This window comes from Ursus americanus, chromosome 29 (assembly GCF_024610735.1).
Source record: "Ursus americanus isolate L20-20 chromosome 29, mUrsAme1.1.p, whole genome shotgun sequence".
Taxonomy (NCBI): Eukaryota; Metazoa; Chordata; class Mammalia; order Carnivora; family Ursidae; genus Ursus; species Ursus americanus.
The window spans coordinates 10,744,535-10,766,188 of record NC_142155.1 but is presented as its reverse complement, the minus strand read 5'-3'; the positions used below and the strand labels follow the sequence as shown (position 1 = coordinate 10,766,188).

The window sequence follows — 21,654 nt, the reverse complement described above, 5'->3', positions numbered from 1 at the left end:
TCCATTTGACTCCCAACCTGTCTTCACCCTTCCTACCCTCTGCAGTGTGGACTGTTCTCTACATTGAGCTCTGGAGAGTCTGTTCTGCCAGTGTTCGGGTCATTTTCTAGGTTATTCATACTGATGTGGGTGTTAGCTAGGTGGATCCGTGGGACAAGGTGAGCCGATGATCCTCCTCCGCCATCTTTCCCGGAAGTCCCATCTACAATAACAATACTTAATGAACATGATTTATTGCTAGTTTCTCCCCTTCTAATCCTACATACTCTGACACTTCATAAGGAAGAAAAATTTCCATTAACTTTATTGTGAGAAGAGCCTTATTTTTCCAAATATAGAACTATAGAGGAAAAATCCAGTGTAATCCAAGTTTCTTATCTAAAGTTAAAGAATTGACAGGACTGTTCACAAAATTACTATTTTATTTTTTTAAATCCCCACTGGGTTTTATTTAGAATACTATGTACTCTGATAGCAGATAGGCTGCTATAACAAGATACCCTTAGATACAGTGGCTTAATCAAGAGTATCATGTAACAGTCCAGGTGGATAGTCCCGTAGGGGTATAATGCTCCATCATGTCAGGGATCCAGGCTGTGCCAGCTTCAACAAGTGCTTCCATCTTGAGGTCCAGAGTAGTTGCTGCAGCTCCCACCATTATGTCCCCATGCCGTCAAGAGGGGAGAAGGAAAGGGTATGTGATGGGTCTTTAGCTAGTAGGATGGGGAAATTCTCTCACTGAGAGAAAAGGGTAAGAATGGGTATTGGGGGCACAAGTCATCTCTGTGACATGTTGCAATTTATGCTTCATTCTAAATAATATTTTGAGTTAAATATGAGGCACAGAAACATGTGCTTTGAGTAGAGCAAAGGGAATTAGCATCATTCATCTTGGAGACTTAATCTGTACAAAATACTGGAGATCTTATTGTATAACAATATATAACTTAAACAGGTGCTGAACACTGTCCTGAGTGCTTTACGTGGATTATCTCACTTACTGCTCAAAATCATCCTGTGAGCTAGGTTATTATCCCCCTCCTTTCATGGATAAGGAAGGCGAGGCATAGAGAGGCCAAGTAAGCTGCGGCAGGCACGGCATTAGTACGTGGTAGAGCTGGTACTGGAATACAGACATTCAGGTTCCAGAATTGCCTCTCCAACAAGTTCCTGTTCAGCTGCCTTTTGAAACTGGATAGGAGGAAAGATTCTCTAAATAGTAATACCTTGAATTTAAACAAAAATTTAAAAATCAAAACAAAACCTGGAATGGTAGGCTGCCTTTTGAAACTGGATAGGAGGAAAGATTCTCTAGTGATAACTTGAATTTAAACAAAAATTTAAAAATCAAAACAAAACCTGAAATATACAATAAAACAAAGTTTAGCCTAAAGTATTGCTTTATTTTTACAATCAGGATGGTAGAGAGTAAGGAGATACGCTAGATTTATAATCAATAAATAAAACCCAGATGCATCTATGGTATTAATTTAGACTAAAGGAGAGTAAAAAAAGAAAAATTGATCTAAATGTGATATATTTACTACTCCTGGGAAAATAAATCTAAGACCTTATTTTCTGAATATCAGGGATTGCTAATAAATGATTTAGGTATATCCAGGTGTATTTCAGACCGTTTTTTAACCAAGAAAACCTGAAACAAGTTCATCCCAGTATCTGGGGCTTAATCTCACCCTCAGACCATTTAGGTGATTATATAGCCCTAGGTGCTTTACATTATATTTAAATCATCACATTTATTAAATAAGAAGATGGCTTTAGAGTGTTAAAATAACACGAGCCACTCCCTAGATGCATTAGTTTGCTCAGGCTGCCGTAACAAAGTACCGGAGAAGGGGGTGGGGGGAGTAAAATAACAGATATTTACCTTCTCACAGTTCTAGATGCTGGAAGTCCATGACCAAGGTGTGAGCAGGTTTGCTTTCCTCCGAGGCCTCTCTTCCTGGCTCTCAAATGGCTGCCCTCTTCCCATGGTGGGGGTGTCTCTCTGTGTCCTAATGCCTTCTTTTCATAAGAAAACAAAAAAGGTGAGGATTAGGACCTCCCTAGCAGTGTTATTTTAACTTAATCACCTCTTTAAAGGCCCTGTCTCCAAATGCAGTCATATTCTGGAATACTCAGGGTTAGAACTTCTACCTATGAATTGGGGAGGGGGCGGGGTCCATAACACAGAAACACTCTGGGAACACTGAGGCTGCAAAATCGATTTGCAGCAGTGAAATTTCAACATTTGACCGCTCCCATCCTACAGCTTTGGCCAAAATAGGAGAGGGTACAGGTGGTATGTTTCAGTGACAGTAAACCTCTCCATCTAAATATTTTTTTGCAGCCTTACTAAATTCAACATGAAAGTTATTTAAAAGAGTGTCTTGAACTTGCTATTGCTGACATTTTCACCAGCCAGGCAAGAGGAAAAATCAGTGTGACACTGGCAGATGTTTTGCTGAAAAGATCAAGTGTGGTTGAATGAAGTGAGCATGACAGGCGGGTCTTACAGGGGCTCAGAACAACACTAGGTCTCTGGCCAGAGAAGAACTATTAGCCACAGAAGAGATGGAAAAATACAGGTCAGTGTTCAGTACAGATGAATCCCTTTTCTAAAGTCGTATCTGCAGAGAACTTAAAGTGTGGCAGCAAGAGAAAACATTTTACCTCTTTTGGGTTATGGCAGTGAAATAAAAAAGGATAGGCACCTTGCCAAGAAAGACTTGAAGTGTTCTGAAAATATCATCAAGGGGATGTATTCCATTGTCTCACAAAAATATTCTTTATGATACTATTTTTATTTTCTTGACCACTATATTTCATTATAAATCTCTCTGGAAAAGGAGAAGAGGAAAGGGAAATTATGGACTTTATGGCTTGTAGGATTAACATGGAGGGTAAATGAGGGAAACCATAAAGTCAAAGGGCCCTCATGCAATTTTCTAAAAATAATCTTCGGATCTATGCAATTTTTACAAATTGTGCTTATCTGGCTTGGGATGAAATGTATTTTAAAAACTTTGGCATAACATAAAATGAACATTTTTGTTTGTTTAAAAACTGAGAAAAGCTGTGGTACGATTAGAACAGACCACCTCAAAGATTTCTACGTGGTTATGACAACTTTGGGAGCGTCCGACACCAACAAAGGGGAACTGCTGGATGCTTTCTTTTAAAGAATGATTTTTAAAGCCCTTTGATAATACTTCTATATCAGATTGTATATACACAAATTACACACAACTTCATGTGGGCATTGGGAAGACCAAGACCTTGAAGTCATTAAGAACATTTATAAATAACAATACAACAGCCACCCAAATGATAGTAACGGTACACCTTCAGAACATGAGAGGAAAGGCCCCTCGGGAGCCTGCCCTGCCACCACCTGTCACCATTCACAGAACTCTGGTCATTCTGGAAAGCTAGTTTTCTCAAGGGACTATGTTCTTTATCATGTCAGGACCTTTAAATATGCTACTCTCTTAGCCTAAAATACAACCCCACCCCCATTCCCTATCTGCATGGAGTTAAAATTTCCTTTTAAAATCCCTTGGATACCAGTCTCGTCTCAGCGTATCTAATACTGTCAGTTTGACTGTAATTGCTGCTGCTTTGTTTGAACACCAGATAAAGTGGTTGGTTGGTTGGTTGGTTGGTTGGTTGGTTGGTTGGTTGGTTGGTTTGGTTTTTTAGGAAGCCTATTTTAGAGATCATCATAAACACCAGATTATCTTCGGAAACTGAAACAAAGTAAAGGAAGACAAGATTTGCATTTCTCACCTCATGGTCTCCCTAAGTTACATGTTCATTTAGTGGCAGAGCAAGCGCAGACTCACACTCACTATTTAAATTGTTCCTTCTCTTCCCTTTCTCTTCCGCTCTCCATATTATTGAATATGTACATAAGACAAATACCTAAAGCTAAATAAATATAAAATAAGTCCTCTATGTCACACTTAGACTACATCATAATTAAACTTCTGCTTGTCAGTCTGTCCTGCTAGACAATGACATGGCTGGGGACAGGGCCTCTTTCCTTTCCACGCTTCCATATGCAGTCCTGGACCCAAAGCACTCAGAGAACAGTTTGTTGAGTAAGTAAACAAGGGAACGAATGACCAAAGCATATTAACTACAACAATTTTTCTTTTTAAAAAACATAACTGGATTTTGTCTCTGTACATAAAAAAATAATAATTTTTATCACTGATTTCAGTTTTGTTTTCAGGGTAACCAAAAGACTGCATCTACTCTATAGTTTCTCTTCGTGAGCTACTAGGATATTACTGCATTTATCTTTCAGATCCGAACTGTTTAATCAATTAAGTGCTATTCTTTTACTGATTTTTCCAATTAATTGATGAAATTGACTATTCATTGGGTATTAGAGAATACTTTGAGGGAAAGATGATTTATCAGACATTATCTATGTTTATCCACCTTCCCAACCAATAATATTAGATCTAAAAATGTTATGTTTTATCTTGTGCATTTAATCATTCCCATCTGCACAGAAACGGGCTCTAATGGCACATATCTTAAAAACTAGACAACCTCCACCTATCCTATACAGCTCTCCAAATACTACCTCTCAATCACAACAAACCTTTTCAAAATAGTCATAGGAGCCCCCTCTACTAACTTGTCTCTCATTCTCTCTTCTGACTGGCCATTCCCTTCAGGCTCCCAGCCTTACAGCTTCACCAAATCTATGCTTGAAACCGGTCATCTCCAGGGAGACGAGCTCTATCACCACTTCTGTGTCTGTTTTTTTTTTTTTTAAGATTTTATGTATTTATTTGAGAGAGAGAGCTCAGGCACTAGCCAGGTGGAGGGGGGAAGGGAGAGGGAGAGGCAGGCTCCCCATGGAGCCCGGAGCCCGATGTTGGGCTCGATTCCCAGAACCCTGGGATCATGACCTGAGCCAAAGGCAGGCACTTAACCGACTGAGCCACCCAGGCACTCTGTGTCTATTTCTTACTAAAATTCTAAGTAGTAAACAACACTTTTTTTTCTTTACTCGTAACACTTTATTCTTCTAATTTCTGCACATGACACTTAATTTCTCCCCATGCCTTAAAACGTCTTCCTTTCTAGGCTCCTTAAGAGTCTTGACTTTCTTCTGGACCTCTAAATATGGAAAATAGCCTAAGCTCTATTTTGTCTACTCTTTTTATCTCTATCTATACTTCCTCCTATAGTACTACATTAAGTACTATAGATTTTTAATTCCATCTGTATGCCAATATATCCTGTCCGTCTATCTACCGACTGACCTATTTCCAACCCTAACCTGTCCCTCGTGGTCCTGATCATACACACATTTCCTACTTTACTGTCCACATGGCTATTTAGGAAGCCCTTCAAACTTCCAAAAGAGAACTCATCATTTCCACCACTCACAATGAATTCCTCTTCCTTTTCAGTAAGTGACACTACCATTCAGCTAGTTATCCTAACTAAAAACCTGAAAGTCAATGAATTTGTTCTTTTTTTCTGAACCACTTAGATGTCTAATAGAGCAAGTGCTGTCAGTTCCACTTCAGAATATAATCCAAGTTCACCCTCTTCCCTTGTCTCCACCACTCTTTCCCTAACCTAAGCCACTATTTATCTCAGGTAGGGAAGTAGCTTTCCAGTTCTTCCCGTGCTTCCACTTCTAGTTCCTACAACTCCTTCTCCACACAATAGCTAGAACAATCCTTGGAAGATGTGAATCAGACATGACCCTTCCCTGTGGCTTCCATTATACTCAGCACAAAATCCAGGCTATTTTCCAGCAGGTCATGCCCCACCAGCTCCTTCAGCCTCTCCCACTCCATCTTCTCCTCATCCATCTTACTTCAGCTTTTCAGAGCTTTCTCAGACAAGCCAAGGATGGTCAGTCACTCCTCAGGCTCTTGCACTTGCTCCTTCTGCCCGGATAATACTTCCTTCAGTTCTTTGCAGAGTTTACACTCTCAGAAGTGGCCTTCTCTGCCCAGTGGATCAAAAGTAATTCACTCTACTGGGACAGTCTCGTCTGCTTTGTTTGTTTTTTCATGATGATTACCAGCTCTAAAAGTATCATAACTTACTTGTTTTCATTGTTTGTTATATGCAGTATCCTGTCTTATGACTGTCGTAGCTCCAACACCTAGAAAAATGCCAGTTAGACTGTAGGCACTTGCTGCTTAATGAGTATTTACAGAATGAATTAATATATCAGTGGGGATGTTTCTAGACATCTCATTATGAAAAGAAAAATAATATGTAAAGGTGACACATTCTGGAACATTGTATAAGGGAAAGTTTATTCTTCCAAAGCAGGGGAAAATAATTGTTTCTAAATGATATGGATTTTACTAATTTTTTCATGTGTTTGTGAATGCAGAGTATTAAAATAGGCTAGTTTTCTAATCCTTTTGTTCTTCGTATAATGCTTGGGACAGCAGTTTCAAGTCAGATTTCATGTCATAATTTGATAGGAGACTTCATGTCTTAACCAGGTTAATGATTCTTCAATGGATACAAATAATTGTTAAACAATGGTGATACCATTTAGTGGTTTAATGCATTATATTGGTATTTTTAAAATTACATATATGGAACATATATTTATGCTATAATCACAGCACAGTACAGAGATAGATACAGATAATTATATACATTTGTACTTGTATAGACTATATGTGCTTTTAACAAAAGTTTTAAATGAATTTGTAAGCCCGTATGCGAATGTGTACATGAAAATACCTGCGTAGCTAAACCATTGTTCTCTCTGTCAAATGAGATTAGACTTTGTGTTTTCCTAAACTGTGGTATAAAGGAATGGTCACAAGACTGAGGTTCAGAAGATCTAATCCAGCTTCCGCTGCTCACTAGCATGATGGTGAGCAAAACTTTATACTCACTAGAATGTACGTTCCATTGGGGCAGGGATTTTTGTCTGCTGTGTTCATTGCTGTGTCACCAACATCTGGAAAAGGCTGGGCTCAGTGTAAGTGCGGAACAAGTATTTGATGCATGAATTCTAATTCTCCAAAATTAGTTTCCACATCTACAAAACAAAGTTCTTTCCAATCCATGCATTCTAAATAGTATTAAAGCTGTTGTGAGTTTAAATAAGACAAATTCATAGCTAGAACTGTTTATTCCATTTTTATCTAGGCCTTTACAAAATTGTTTAGTTCTAGCTCTTTTCACTGAATGTTTATTAACATGAATAATACAAGAGCTAGGTATCAGTCCCTAGTTGCTGTCTTCAAAAGGACTAAAACTAAAACTTTAAATTAAAAAATGTATTCGAATTCATAAAATTAAGTAAGTATAAAAGAAAGTTCAATAACCAGCTTCTCAGATGTTTTCTCAGAGTGTGTAGCATTTACATTTGGGAAGCTATGAAGTTATAAAACTGCTCTAAGAATGTTAGGACACCCTGGAATATACCCTTCTTTAAGAATACTCAATGTCCCAATTAAATAATGTAAACAACAGACTCTTCACTTTTAATTTTTTCAATCATTGCACAAATATGTAACAAGTGACAACTACATGCAACCTGTGTTAGGAAACGATAGCCCACCTGATGAGCCTGTCTGCACCTGTCACCTGCACTGCCAGGTGCTCACAGGGCCCTGAGATCTCTGGCGACAGACAGAGCCTTTTGGCCACAGTCAACCTCAGCATTGGAAAGACTGCAGAGGCAAGCTGTGCACTACTGAGAAGACAGTGGCCCCCTCCTGACCACCATTATTCACAGCCTCCCCCCCACAGTCACCAGGACCAGTCCCTCCATGAGTGTTACTTCCCTGTTCCCTCACAGCCTGTGTTCTCACTTCCTCCAATGAGACCCTTAGCCCTTTATAATAAAACCAGTGCTGCCCTATCCTGTCACTCTCTATCCCCCCTTATTCTGCCTGGTTTTTTTTCCATAGCATTTATTACCAAGCATATATTTATTTGTTCATTGCCTTGATTGTACACACACTAGAATGTAAGCTCCGTGATAGCAGGAAATGTGTCGTTCGTCAGTATATCCCCAGCACCAGAACAGTGTGTGACACAGAGTCGGTGCTTAGTAAATATTTGTTGGATGGATGGACAAATGAAAAACTGAATGAACGAATAACCTGAACCTCCCCGCTATGATCCTCTTAACTGTTTCTCCTCCCGTTTCCAGCATCACCTCACCATTTAGATTTAAATTTTGCCCTCACTTTTCTAGCTGTGATAGTCCTTGTTCTCAACAAGAATTTGATGTTCCACCCTGGGTTTCTTGCCTCCTGCTGCTTTGGGGAAACATTTGCATAACTCTGCTTAGCTCCCTTTGGTAATACACCCTTGGGGCTTGCCTTTATCCCTCAAGTGGAATCTAGCCAGTATGTGGGCGTGAATGAAATGTTGCTCTACCATAGTGACTTCATAAAGGAACTACGTTTGAGAAGGAGGCACAATAAATAAATAAATAAATAAATAAATAAATAAATAAATAAATAAATCCAGCACTAGAATGTCCATAAATGAAGTCACTGCCTTCAGTAAGTGTACAGTTTCTACAATGATGAGTCAAATAGGCAAGATAGAGACTAGAAGGGGGAAAAGTAGAGAATCCCTGAGCCTTACGTGGGAAAATGGGTGCATCCATATGAATGTTGGTAGGAGCGATTTAAATTACTATAATGTTTCTAAATAGCAATTTAGAAATAGCTATTAAGACTAAACAGATTCCTACCCTTTCACTAGCATTCAACCTCTAGAAATTTGCTCTATAAAAACTCTCCTGTAACAACTGGAAACATCCCAAGTGCTTATCAATAAGGAGATGGCTTAATTATGACACCACCTCACGGTGCAATCATTTAAAAAAAAAAAGAGGCATGTTTGTATTATAGTTACATTATACAGAATGAGGAAAATGTGTAATCTTGTTACTGAGTTTATACCAATGTTCCAGATACTAGGGATAACAGTGCATAATATTCACAATGTCCCTCTCCTCATAGAAATTCTAATTGGGGAAACAGACAACAAACAAATAGAAGTTTAATGGCAGAGCAGTGCTGTAAAGAAATATCCAGCGTGGCAAGGAGGTAGAAAGTGATAAGGATCAGAAAAAGCCTCTCTGAGGGGGTGACGTTGGCACTGAGACCTGAATAAAGTGAGGGAGGCAGGCAAGAGAGTCAGAAGGGAAAGACAGGAAAAGGCCCTGAAGCAGCATGCTTGGAATGTTCAAGAAAATTCGGGAAGACCATGTGACTGGAGAGCAAGGATCAAGGGGATGAGGGGCAGCATGTGAGATCTGAAAGGTGGCCAAGGACCAGGTTAGGGAACATTTTATGGACCATAGTAGCAATTTTGGATTTTCTTTTAATTTTGGTAATAAACCAGCACGAGCTCTTGAGCCAGGGAATGACATATTCAGATTTATGTTTTTAAGGAATTGCCGTGGCTCTTATGTAGAGAATATTCAGCATTGAGTCCATATAGTGTAACCAATTATTTTTTTCATTAGACAATCTACAAAAGGATTGCAGTGACCAAAAATGGGAGAAAAACATGCAGTCTTTCCTGTGGTTTATCTAGGAGTGTTTTGGGGCACCTGCCTCTGGGAGGTTTTACGAGGTTTAAGGAGTTTATGTGTGTATACACATATATAGACGCATATAGAGCGTTTTTTCATACATTAAAGGGTATTAAATAATACTAAATGAAAAATTGAAAGAATACCAGAAACATATCAAATGTATAGATGGAAAAAGTGTGCAGGTACTAGAAGTCTAAGAGTCTGTCTAAACTTTTGATACTGTTCTAATCCAATCAGTGTTTAGAATTTCATTTCCATGCTGTGAATAGAATGCTGGTTTGTGCCTCTCAAAGTGGCTTGAGGAAGTTGCTCTGAACTTAGAGTTTATCAAGAAAATGATCAGCCATTATGCAGAAAGACACTCACACCCAAACTGCCAGTCAGACGCCATGCAGTCGAGGCAACAAGCCATGAGAGCCGTAAAGGCTTGGAGTTAAGATAATCCTTGTTCTACCTGCATAGGTATCCTATATGCCTTCTCAAATGAGAATGTGTATGGTAAAGTGTTTCATAAATCATTAAATAAAATACTGCTGTTTCTCTTTATGGGATTGCTGATACGTGGCCAAAACTGATATTTTTCATGCTTGGTTCCCTGTGCCTCTTCTCCTTTAAAGGACAAGGCCCATTCATTTAGGTCTGTTCCCACACACTTGGAACACTCCAGATTGGGGAAAAACCTTTTAGGTTGTTCAGCATTATCTTTCCACATAGTGCGTGCAGTTCAGTGCCAAATCCAAATTGTTACCGCCGTTGATAACTTGAGGAGCCGTATTACAACCAGCTCATCGTGGTTCATCGAGATTCAGGCGGTCTCTGGGACCCAGGCAGGGTCTGCCCTCCACTGCTACCCCTCTTGGCCAAGGCATATGTTGGCCAAGAGATTTAGCTAATCAGATTATTCTCTTAGACTCTTTTTTTCTGAGTAAACTTTTAATTCTATGCATAATTGTTTTATTTGCAGAATCCAACAATATTCAGGGAAAAACAGTCTAAACAAAACTTAGAGTTTCTTTTACTCTCTCTTGTCAGAGTCAGGCCACAAGAAGTTAAAAAGTACCATCCAGAGAAGCACAGAAACAGGAATGGCAGCCGAAATGAGGAAGATGGTAAGGCAACCAAGTCGAGAGTCTACTGACGGCAGCATCAACAGCTACAGCTCCGAGGGAAAGTAAGTGACGTCAGCTCCTCTGTATGGCTTTAGAACCACGGGTTGTGTGGTCACAGGTAAAACAACAAAGCCGCCAGCAGTGACGGTGCAGCTTCTCTGTTTAACTAGGAGTTCAACCCTCCATGCTTTAAAACAGGCGTACCTCTTACAACACGGACACAGGGACACACCTCAGCACCTGGTCCCTCAGACCTTTCAAAGGTGTGAAGAAAAGCTGGGTTCACATGAATAAACTGATCTCCATCATCCAGGAAAGCTCACAATAGTCCGTTCCTGGGTGTGTGGTGTAGAAATGCTACATTTAATGGATTATTTCATGTGGGGAAACTCGTTGTCTGGCCTAGTCACCAAAATCTGAATGAAAATTTAGAAGTGAGAACTGATTTCCCATATTCCTACTTTTCTCCAAAAAACTATTTTTTGTTTCTGAGCTTTTGGAAGTCTAACACTCTCATAATAACAATTTAATTGTTTTTGTTTTTAAAACATCACTAACTCATTTTTATCTTAGGAAAAAAGTCCAGAATTTATCTTTCTCATTATTTTTCTGGTTAAAGAGTGTTAGTTAATTTTGTAATTAATTAATCTTAGAAATATATAACTAGATTTGTGTTTTGCTTACTTGCTTTTACATATAGGTCCTGCAAAAAAAAAAAAAAAAACCTGCATCTTTCTATGCTCGAGAATTTTTCTGATAAAACTAAACTTTTACTGAGGTGATAGATCTTACAATTAAGTAATCATTATTCTGCAGCAGGTTACTTGGCGATTGTGTACACATTTTCTATAATTATTCATTTATTGCCATTCAAAAATCTCATTTACCCATCTAACAATAATAATTTATTTTACTTTACTGGCATTTTAAAATTTTGTTCAGAAAATGAGATAAAATTATGCCAACTTAACGTTCATGATATGCTTTCCCATTCCCGAAACTAGTAAGTGTTTGTTTAATCAAATGATTGGTATGCATGGTCCCAGCAAGATATAGCTAAGAGCAAAAATCAGCAGCAATGGAAGTTATGGAGATGAAACTGCTGACAAAATGCCAATATTTGATGAAGTATTATAATACAACGTGCAAATGAAAGGAGACATTATTTCCTGATGTAAACTAATAAATTAAATATTTACCTCCACTGTGGATAAGCAACTTAACCTCTTACAGATTAATTTTCATAGTCTCTGGATGCAATCATAGTATGTGCCCTCTCTAATTCCCTTGACTGTGAGGAAATAATATGTGAGAAAGCACATTGGAAACAATAAATCCCTATAGAAATGTGTTCATTCAAAAAACGCTCATTAAAGTCCAGCTACATAGCAAGCATGGTTCTTGTTGCCCAGGATACATCAATAAACAAGAAGAGCACAGTCACTCTCTGCTTATGGCCCAGGGAATTCGGGCAAGCAAGGTGTAGTAAGAAACGGACATAGTCTGGTGGCACCTGGGTGCCTCAGTCAGTTAAGCGTCTGCCTTCGGCTCAGGTCATGATCCCAGGGTCCTGGGACTGATCCGGCTCTCTGCTCAGTGGGGTGTCTGCTTCTCCCTCTACGTCCTCCTCTGCCCCTCCCCCCACCTGTGCATGTATGAGTGTGCACGGGCACACACGCACGCTCTCAAATAAACAAATAAAATCTTTAAAACAATGCTTTATTTAAAAAAAAAAAGAAATGGACATAGTCTAATCAATTCTTTTCCATTTGAACTGACTGAAAATCTCAGATAATATAAAAATGTAATTCATTAAAAAATGAATGAATTAAACATTTTTACTTGTAAATAAGAATTTGTACTTTGCTAAAACATTTATTGAAGAAATTGTCAAGCATTTTTTTTAAATTTAGCATTAATGTTACTTAATGTTCATGAACAATTATTTATGTATAAAGTTCATGATATAAAAATTTGCATCTTATATTTTATGTCAGCAATATATTTATGTAGGGATTTGTATTTGTAAATGTCCAGAAAACTTAGTATATTAAAAACTACAACTAAGCTCTCCTGAATAGAACATCAGTTAAGAGTTAAGAACATACCTTAAGAGTTTATTTAGATCTTTTCTCAATCAGTGCTGAACTTCATATACTTGGCTTAGAGGCAGTGAATGCAAAGACTCAATGTAAACAGTCTAATGTTTATGATTCGTGATTGGTATTAATGGTCAAGTGGAAACTAATGAAAAGAATTCTAGGAGATCTAATGTTTTGATTTTTGTCCTTTCACTAATAGCTTAATATTTCCTGGAGTACGGCTAGGAGCAGACAGTCAGTTCAGTGATTTTCTTGATGGACTGGGACCAGCTCAGCTTGTTGGCCGCCAAACCCTTGCCACCCCTGCAATGGGTAAGAATCATTTTTTTTCCACAGGAAAATTGATGTTTCATGATTGACAAAGTCATTTAAAGTATCATAGTAGTAATATAAGTGAGAAACAACATTTGAGCAAGAGTTTTGCTGGCTTCAGATGACTATTCTAATTTCTGATGTGTGTTTCTAACTTGAGACATTATGCAAAGTGAATAAAGTTAGTCATAAATCTTTGACTTATCAGAAAACTTTGTTAAGACAGTCTACTATAGACCCACATGTAGGATAAGGGTAGCATTTCACAGCACAGAAAGAGGATGGATTGTTCAGTAAAGGATGTTGGCAAAACTATTTCACTAAGCAAAAAAAAGATGAATAAAATTGCCTCCCGACTTCAGAACTTATAAAAATATTTCATACTCAATTATAAAAGAGAACTGGAGTGGAGAAAGACACTAGAAAATACTGAAAAACACTTACATTAATGTTTCTGTGCTCTTGGAATGGGAAAGAACTTTCAAAGGGTCAAGCCAAAGCCAGATAAATTGAAAACTTCTACTAGCAATATACCCTAAATTAAGTTAAAAGAAAAATGACAAAGGGAGAAAATGACATGTAACACATGCAACAGCTATTTCCCTGAAGGACATGAGATTCCAGCTTGACAGGACCCATGGAATTCTCAGCAAAATGCATGACCATAGGTCACCACAAAGCACATCATCATGGACTCTCACAGCACCAGAGATTAATAGAAAATCCTACAAGTTTTCTAAGAGGAAAAATAATTCTATACAAAATTATCAAAAGTCAGATTACCGTCAGAGTCCTCAATAATAATACTAGAAGCCAGAAGACTGCTGCGTATTACCTTAAAAATTCTGAGTAACAGTTGATTTCCAAGGTAGAGTACAATAGCCAGCCAAATTATCAAGTGAGGTTCAGGCCGGAATAAAAACGTACTAACAAAAGAAAGGTCTCAAAAACCTTTTCCTCATATACAACATTGCTCAGAATGTTACTGGAGGATATGCCTCAACAAAATGAACTAAGCGAACTTAAAAAAAAATAGGAACTAAAAAAAGAGAAAGAAAAGATCCAGCAAATAAATGCTTCAACACAGGAGAGAAATGGCTGGGATACCCAAGACGATAGTGAAGAAAAATCTAAAGATAACGGTTGCAGCAAGCTTTAAACGCAGTTTGCGCTGGGTGTTGTCTGCCGCTGATGAATTGTCGAGCTCTACGTCTGAGGCCGATGATGTACTACATGTTGGCTAATTGAATTTAAATTAAACAAAATTTGTCCAAATTGTTAGAATCCATCAGATAAAATCTACAGAATACCTAATGTGTTTGATTTTATGGAAGAGGTCGACAACAGGAGAGAATAAGAAGTTGAACTAATGATATATATGTAAAAATGTAAGCAGATGCTTTTTTAAAAGACCCTTATTTAGTGCAGGGAAGAGGAAGAGCCGTCCAGGAAATGAGAAGTAGCCGTAGTATTGTAGTTCACTCATGTCTAAGTAATGTTATGTAATCGTATTATGTAGTCTAATAGGGGGATGAGAGAAAGTGTCAAGTATATGGCAGGGGTAGGAGGGCAGTGAGAGGGACTGAAGTTAGAAGTCAATACTAAGGGGCGCCTGGGGGGCTCGGTCGGTTAAGCGCCTGCCTTCGGCTCAGGTCATGATCCGAGGGTTCTGAGATCGGGTTCCTTTTCAGGCTTCTTGCTGAGCAGTGAGCCTGCTTCTCCCTCTCTTTCTGTCTGCTGCTCTCCCTGCTTGTGCCCTCTCTTTCTCTCTGACAAATAAAAACAAAAGAGACATCTGGGAGCTGAGGTCTAAAACACAGTTATAAAACTAATGAACAATCCAGAGCCACAAACTTGATCAACTGACCTGGCAAATAAAGAGAATTCACAACTGAGAAACTGAAGATGATTTAACTAAGAAAAAATTAGAAATAATTACATTTAGCATTTTCAGAAGTAAAGTATCATATCAATCAGAAAATGATGAGCACTTTAGTAAAAATTGTCAAATGACATGAACAGGCAAAACATAAGAGAAAGAATACAAACTGAAAATATTTAGAAATGTGTTCAGCCTCTCTCTTAATCAAAGAGATGCAAGTTAGCACTTTTTAACCATCAGATTGGCAAAAATTAGACTTATTCCTAATACCTCTACTAGTGGGTGTGGAATATGGGAAGACAGAATATGGTAGGACAAATGGGCACAATCTTTCTGAACGACACTTGGCAATATGCATGGAATTTTTGATTGCCCATTTATTAGACCCAATAGTTAAAAAACTGAGAATTTATGCACACCAAGTGTGCAAAAGTTCTTTATAAAGCTCTTCATTGCAGTGCTATTTATAATAGTGACAACATAGATAACCTATATTTCCATCAACAGGGATCTGGTTAAACAAGTAATGACATGCCCATTCACCGGTCCAAATAGTCAGCGAATTGAGGATGTATGGTCATGATAGAGATAGATAATAGATAGATGATAGATAGATGATAGATGATAGATAGATAGATAGATAGATAGATAGATAGATAGATAGATAGATAGATAGATCGATGATAGAGGAAGGAATGAAAGGAGGAAAGGAGTTAGTTGAAGAAAGAGAAAGTACTTAGGAGGTTGCTGGGATATTCACCAAAACATTAATCGTGGTTTTCTCTAGATAATGGAAATACAGATAATTATACTTTTTTACTAAAAAGTATTATATACTAGGTTATATAAAAGATAAGAAACCTTACTAGAGTATAAGAATAACTTAAATACCTCAGTATTGTTGTAATTGAGTGATTTATAAACGAATATGGGACTCTCATAACATGGATTAGTACCAGAAAAATGAAGAGAAACTTTTCAAAACCTGATCTGGAGGCAGGGGAAGAAAAGTGGGAGCAGGGGCTCTAAATGTGAGGGTTTCTATCAAGATCACGAAGATCACAGTTTGGAGTCTGTCACGTACATCTATTTTTTTTCTTTAACTGTAACTGCAAAGAAGCTGAGACATTCTGCTTCCTTTCCACTTGCAGGTGACATACAAATTGGAATGGAAGATAAAAAGGGCCAATTAGAAGTTGAAGTTATTAGAGCACGAAGTCTCACGCAAAAACCTGGTTCCAAGTCTACACCCGGTAAGGAAAGGTGGTACTGGGTTTGGACAGGAGAATCTGACATAAGCAAAAAAATCAAAATATTTACTGCATTCGAATTCTATGTGCTCCGTTTTGCATCATCTGACTGATTAAAAAGGCAGCTTTTCTGTATTCTTTGATTCTATAAAAGTGGATCTGGGCTCTCCTTGCACCATTACTCTGTCAGAAAGTATAAGGAAGAGTATTATCACATTAAGAAAAGTTTAGTTATGATTGTTTCTTAGCTTGCTTTCGTTATTTTTTTTTCTGCACATTTACAAATGAAAAGGACATTTTTTTTTTTTTTAGTTTTAAGCATAAAGAAGAAACAATGAGCTTTAAGTTATGCACCTGAATTGTGATGGCAGCTATACCCCAGGTCAGTCAGTCGTAGGCTAATTTTGCATACATTTACTGGAAATGAGGAAAATGCCAGGAGTGGTAACATACGAGTTTTAAGGGAGAAAATTTGTGGAGCACCAGAAATTCAAAATGATTTAAATAGTCAATGGGAAACGTTTCACTAAACATCTCTAATTCTCTAATAAGACATTCTCTAATCAAATCAATGTAACTTGAAGGATTAACTTCTTATATGTTAAATATTACTTTGTTCAGCTCCATACGTCAAGGTATATCTTTTGGAAAACGGGGCCTGTATAGCCAAGAAGAAGACAAGAATTGCACGAAAAACCCTTGATCCTTTGTATCAGCAGTCCCTGGTGTTTGACGAAAGCCCACAGGGTAAAGTTCTTCAGGTCGGTAACAGTGTGACTGTTCCCATTGTAATGTCCGCATTATCCATGTGAACACTGAGGAGGTGGTCAAACATGAAGAGAGTAGATTTCAGTGAGGAGAAATATGGTGTGACAGCTTTGAGTAGAAAAAGATAAATTGTTAATTTACAATATAAACAATATGTAGTATTAAAAATATCTGATGGATCTAAGGGAAACCACAATTTTTATTTTCTCTCCCTTCTTTTTTTCCTTCTCTCCATCCTCTCCTTCTGCTTTTGCCCTACTTCCCACACCCCCTCTTCTCGATAGGTAGGTAGGTAGATAGATAATCAAGACAAATGATGCTAATGTTTGATTGAACGTTACTATGTGCCAGACATGGGATACAAAGAGGAAGAAAGGAAAGCAAAAGAGAATATTCAGGACTGGTGAATGTCGGATGCGTTGTAAAGTAATTACATACATTACTTCTTTTTTTTTAAGATTTATTTAATTTAGAGAGAGCACGTGGGGGAAGAGGGAGAGCAGAGGGAGAGAGAATCCCAAGAAGACTCCATGCCGAGTGCAGAGCCCAACTCGGGGCTCCATCTCATGACCCCAAGGCCATGAGTCAGATGGTCAACCAACTGTGCCACCCAGGCGTCCCCACACATTACTTCTTTTAAACATTTTAACTACCGTGTGCATAAAATATCATAATCCCCATTTTAAAGATTCTGTATGAGGATCACAGAGATTAAATAATTTGGCAAAGCTACTCAGTGAATTGAAAAGGCAAGTTTCAGCACTCCTGCCTGTGCGGGCAGGTGAATGAGTTCAGTCGAGAACCTTTACAGACTGACCAAAGGATTGGAAAACAGGACCTTAGGAGTAGGAGTAAGGGTAATGGAATGCTTAGCGGACATCAGTAGGAGCTGACCCAGATTGTGCTAACTACCTGTAAACTCTGACTTGTTAATCATCTGATCAAGTTAGAATTGTCAGACAAATGCTCAAAAGGCAATGGCTTACAATTATTTTTCAACCTGTCCCTTTACTAACAAGTTTATAATATAAAAGAAATGTAATGCACGTTCTCATTCTTTATACATACTCCATCAGAGGCACACTCCGCTGTACACTGAATCACAATGTTTTGCCCTGCTGACTCGCACGAGTTTTAGTTTTTATATCTCTGTGGCCCTGCACACCACTTACTAGATAGTAGTTACTAAAGAAAGTATTGAATTCATATATAAACAAACTTGTATATTTATTTCTTTAACATAGGTTATGTAGATAACACCCCTCATTGACTAGGGAAACATTACCTATCAAATCTAAAAATTATTAGGAAGTGTCTCTTTGAGCACCTTCATGTTTGTATCTTCCTATCGGTTCTACCTCCGTGGTGTCAGTTATATTCATTTCCTCTGCTTCCCTGACTGGCCCACTTTTACAGAGTAGTTGCTTTCAACTCTTCAAATGTGAAAGAAAGAGATGTTCAAGTTGTATTGCATTTCTCTGTCTCTGCAGGTGATTGTCTGGGGGGACTATGGCAGAATGGACCATAAATGCTTTATGGGTGTGGCTCAAATCTTGTTGGAAGAACTCGATCTATCCAGTATGGTAATTGGATGGTACAAGTTGTTCCCACCATCATCCCTGGTGGATCCCACCCTCACTCCCCTAACCCGCCGGGCTTCCCAGTCATCTCTGGAAAGTTCAACTGGGCCTCCCTGCATCCGCTCATAGTGAACTCATACCAGAGTCATTCCAGTGAAACTCTACCTTTCAGGATAATAATCTGAACCAGATATTTCATGATCAAAAGCATTGTTGGAGACAGACAATCAACTTGTGTTTTGCCTGTAGTAGTTTTTCAATAATATGTCCCACTTGTTGTTTAAAACCTGGCTTCATATGACAGAACAAGGCAGTCTATCAAATTACAGTAAGAGTCAACATGCTAGTGAGAGTCACTGATGCTTCTGACAAACAGAAAAGGAGGAAACTTCAAATCCACACACACACACACACACACACACACACACACATGCACACACACACGCAGAGGCATAGACACACCCCAAATTGAACAAACTGGAAACTCTCACTCTGAAAAGTTGTATTTTACACATTTCTGCACAGACCACAAGCAGTGTTATTTCCCTGGTGTTTGAGAAGTTTTGTTCTTCTGTGTGTTTTCTTTGTGTGTTGTTTGTTGGGTTTTGGTTTCTTGATTTATTTTTTAGTTTTTGTTATTTCCACTAGTTTTTGGATATGTCATGACAGGCCTCATGATGCTTACAAAGACCCTTCCTTTCTCTTCCCAAGAGCACCAAAAAAGGGCTGAAACAGTCTCTGTGGCATCTCCCCAAAGTGTTCAACAGCTACGCAGCATGAGGCCAATGAAGGGTCTCACGGGCTTTCATTTTAGAATCCTTCAGTCTTACGTGTGGAAACCCAGAAAACACAAAGTTATCTTCTAAAACCAATAATCACAGAATCACTTTTTTTAAATGAAAAATAATCTGTGTTCTAAAAAATTATTTTTTCCATTGTTTTTCATGGAAGACTTTTAAAGAAGTCAATCTGCAACTAATACTGGGAACTAAAACTAACCGTATAATTGTACTTGGGAAACACTCCTTGTAATAACTTTTTCTTCCTGATAGCCCCCCAAAAAAGTATACGCTTATGTGTATAAACCATACTTTTGACTTCCCAAAATGGTGACTAGAAACAGATTTGAGCCTAAGACACTTTCAGCTATGCCCAGGCTTCTCGGCCATGTCTCAGTGTAGACACACCCATCTGCCCTGGAAAGAGCATGGTATGAGCTGTCCAATATTCCACTGGAAATTCCAGTTGAAATATTCTGCACTAAAGTAATGTTTTTATCCAATTTTAGTTTACATTTCTTTGAGATTGATGCAAGCACAAAGCTTGATTTTTTAACGCAAAGTATCTTACTTTGGGGGGGGGATGAAACAAAGTCAAATGTCAACTTGCATTTTCTTCATTTGAGTTTTTCTTGGCCTTGAATTTCCCTTGTGACATTCTGTATACGTGCTACAAACTGCAGACTCTGCAGGTGCACTGATATGTTCTCCCTCCTTTTATGAGTCATTCAATTTTTGTGGTCACACAAATAGAGCAGCATGACTTGGAACTGTTCAAAGCTGCATGCACGTTTTGTAAAAAAAAAAAAAAAAAAAGTAAAAAAGAAAAGAAAAGAAAAAATGAAAAAAAAAACCCACAAAAGGTTATTTAATAATGTATGTTAGTTCCACATTAGGCCAGCTTGTATGTTGCATGTACTTGTACAGTTTGCTCGTTAATTACTATACTGAAATAACCAAGAAATCTAAGCCATCCATTTTCGTTATAGACATTTTGCAGGTTTTAGCCAGACTCCGCCTGTGAGTTTGGGGTGAAATGTCTATAGATGGACTTTATTTTTTACCCTCTGGAAAACGTGATGTAGTATGGACCAAATTCCTTCTAATTAATATTTTGGTGTAGATTCCTGCCGTGGGGCTGTACCACATGTAGACACTGTGTACACACTAGGTTTTAATCCATAGACATACTGCCTGCACCAAGTGAATTATTTCTTATTATTTACACATGCCAGAATTATCTGCCCATCATTCCACAGGGCACAGATTGACCACTACTCACCATGCTGAGCAGGAAGAGCTGAAGCATTGGTGCACTTCTACTAGATTCCGTTCTGTCTTAGTGGCCAACAATCAACGAATTATAATTGGGTAGTATCTTTCTATTTTGACCACTTGTCTTAACACTCCCCTGTGCTTTTAAAATGAACAACTCATGTATGTAAACATGTTTAATAAAATTTGCTTTTCATGTCAGTTGGTAGCCATCTGTGTTCTATGTTTTGCCAGATTTCCGTTGTGGGTTCTATGGTGCAAAATGGGAGCCAGATCATGGGAAAGGGAGGCTGGGATTTGTTGTCTGCTGTGGGCATTTGACTTGACTTGTCACTGCACTATATATGTCTTAATCTACGCCCCAAGGGTACTTTGCATCACATACAAGTTTCCACTTTGTCAGCCTGTCTAAGTGAGCACATGACTATACTTCTGGAAAGTGGCATTATTAAAAACAATAAATCTCAGTAAGAATCAATGGAAGGTTGTTTTTCTGCTGCTGTTTGAGTGTGCTAATAAAAGAGACAACTCTCTTGTCCAATTGCCAAATCATTTCCAGTTATGTCATATCAGAATATTAACTCTTGCGTCTCTCATCAAAGCACCTGGCTCCTCTTTCCATCTTTCCTGGAAACCCTGACTGATTTGTAGATCTTTGCCTTTCATTAGGCCAACGTAACAAACCAAGCAATTCATTAAATTATCATCAGTAGATGTTAGGGAGTAAATATATCTTCAAATATGAGTCTCTATAAATAATATGTTAAAAGATAAATTATTAGCTTTCTTAATTTAATTTTGTGACTCTTTTTCTTCTCCAAAAATGTGTTCATGTATTTCACAATCATAGTCCTCACAAAATACGTGGTAAGCAATCATTTCATATTGCAGTTTATTTGTAGTAAAATAACTGTTGGGATCTAGTCCCCACCTTTTAAAAGCCCTTAATATTTTTATAGACCACACTGGCTTTGACTTAAAGCAAAATAAACACAACTAAATCAATATCAAATTTGAGACAAT

General features: G+C 38.1%; 1 protein-coding gene across 13 annotated transcripts in view; it reads left to right on the top strand.

The window, feature by feature from the left end:
* The window catches only part of RIMS1 (regulating synaptic membrane exocytosis 1), a 393,719-nt gene extending 372,610 nt beyond the window's left edge, over positions 1 to 21,109 (top strand). For all 13 annotated transcript variants that reach the window (XM_087856955.1, XM_087856957.1, XM_045803522.2 and 10 more), the window contains 5 exons: positions 10,607 to 10,745; positions 12,985 to 13,097; positions 16,131 to 16,232; positions 16,851 to 16,990; positions 18,488 to 21,109. In XM_087856955.1, the coding sequence (XP_087713081.1) occupies positions 10,607 to 10,745; positions 12,985 to 13,097; positions 16,131 to 16,232; positions 16,851 to 16,990; positions 18,488 to 18,706 (713 nt within the window). In that variant the 3' untranslated portion in view covers positions 18,707 to 21,109. The remainder of the gene's footprint in view (positions 1 to 10,606; positions 10,746 to 12,984; positions 13,098 to 16,130; positions 16,233 to 16,850; positions 16,991 to 18,487) is intronic.
* The last annotated feature ends 545 nt before the right edge of the window (positions 21,110 to 21,654 follow it).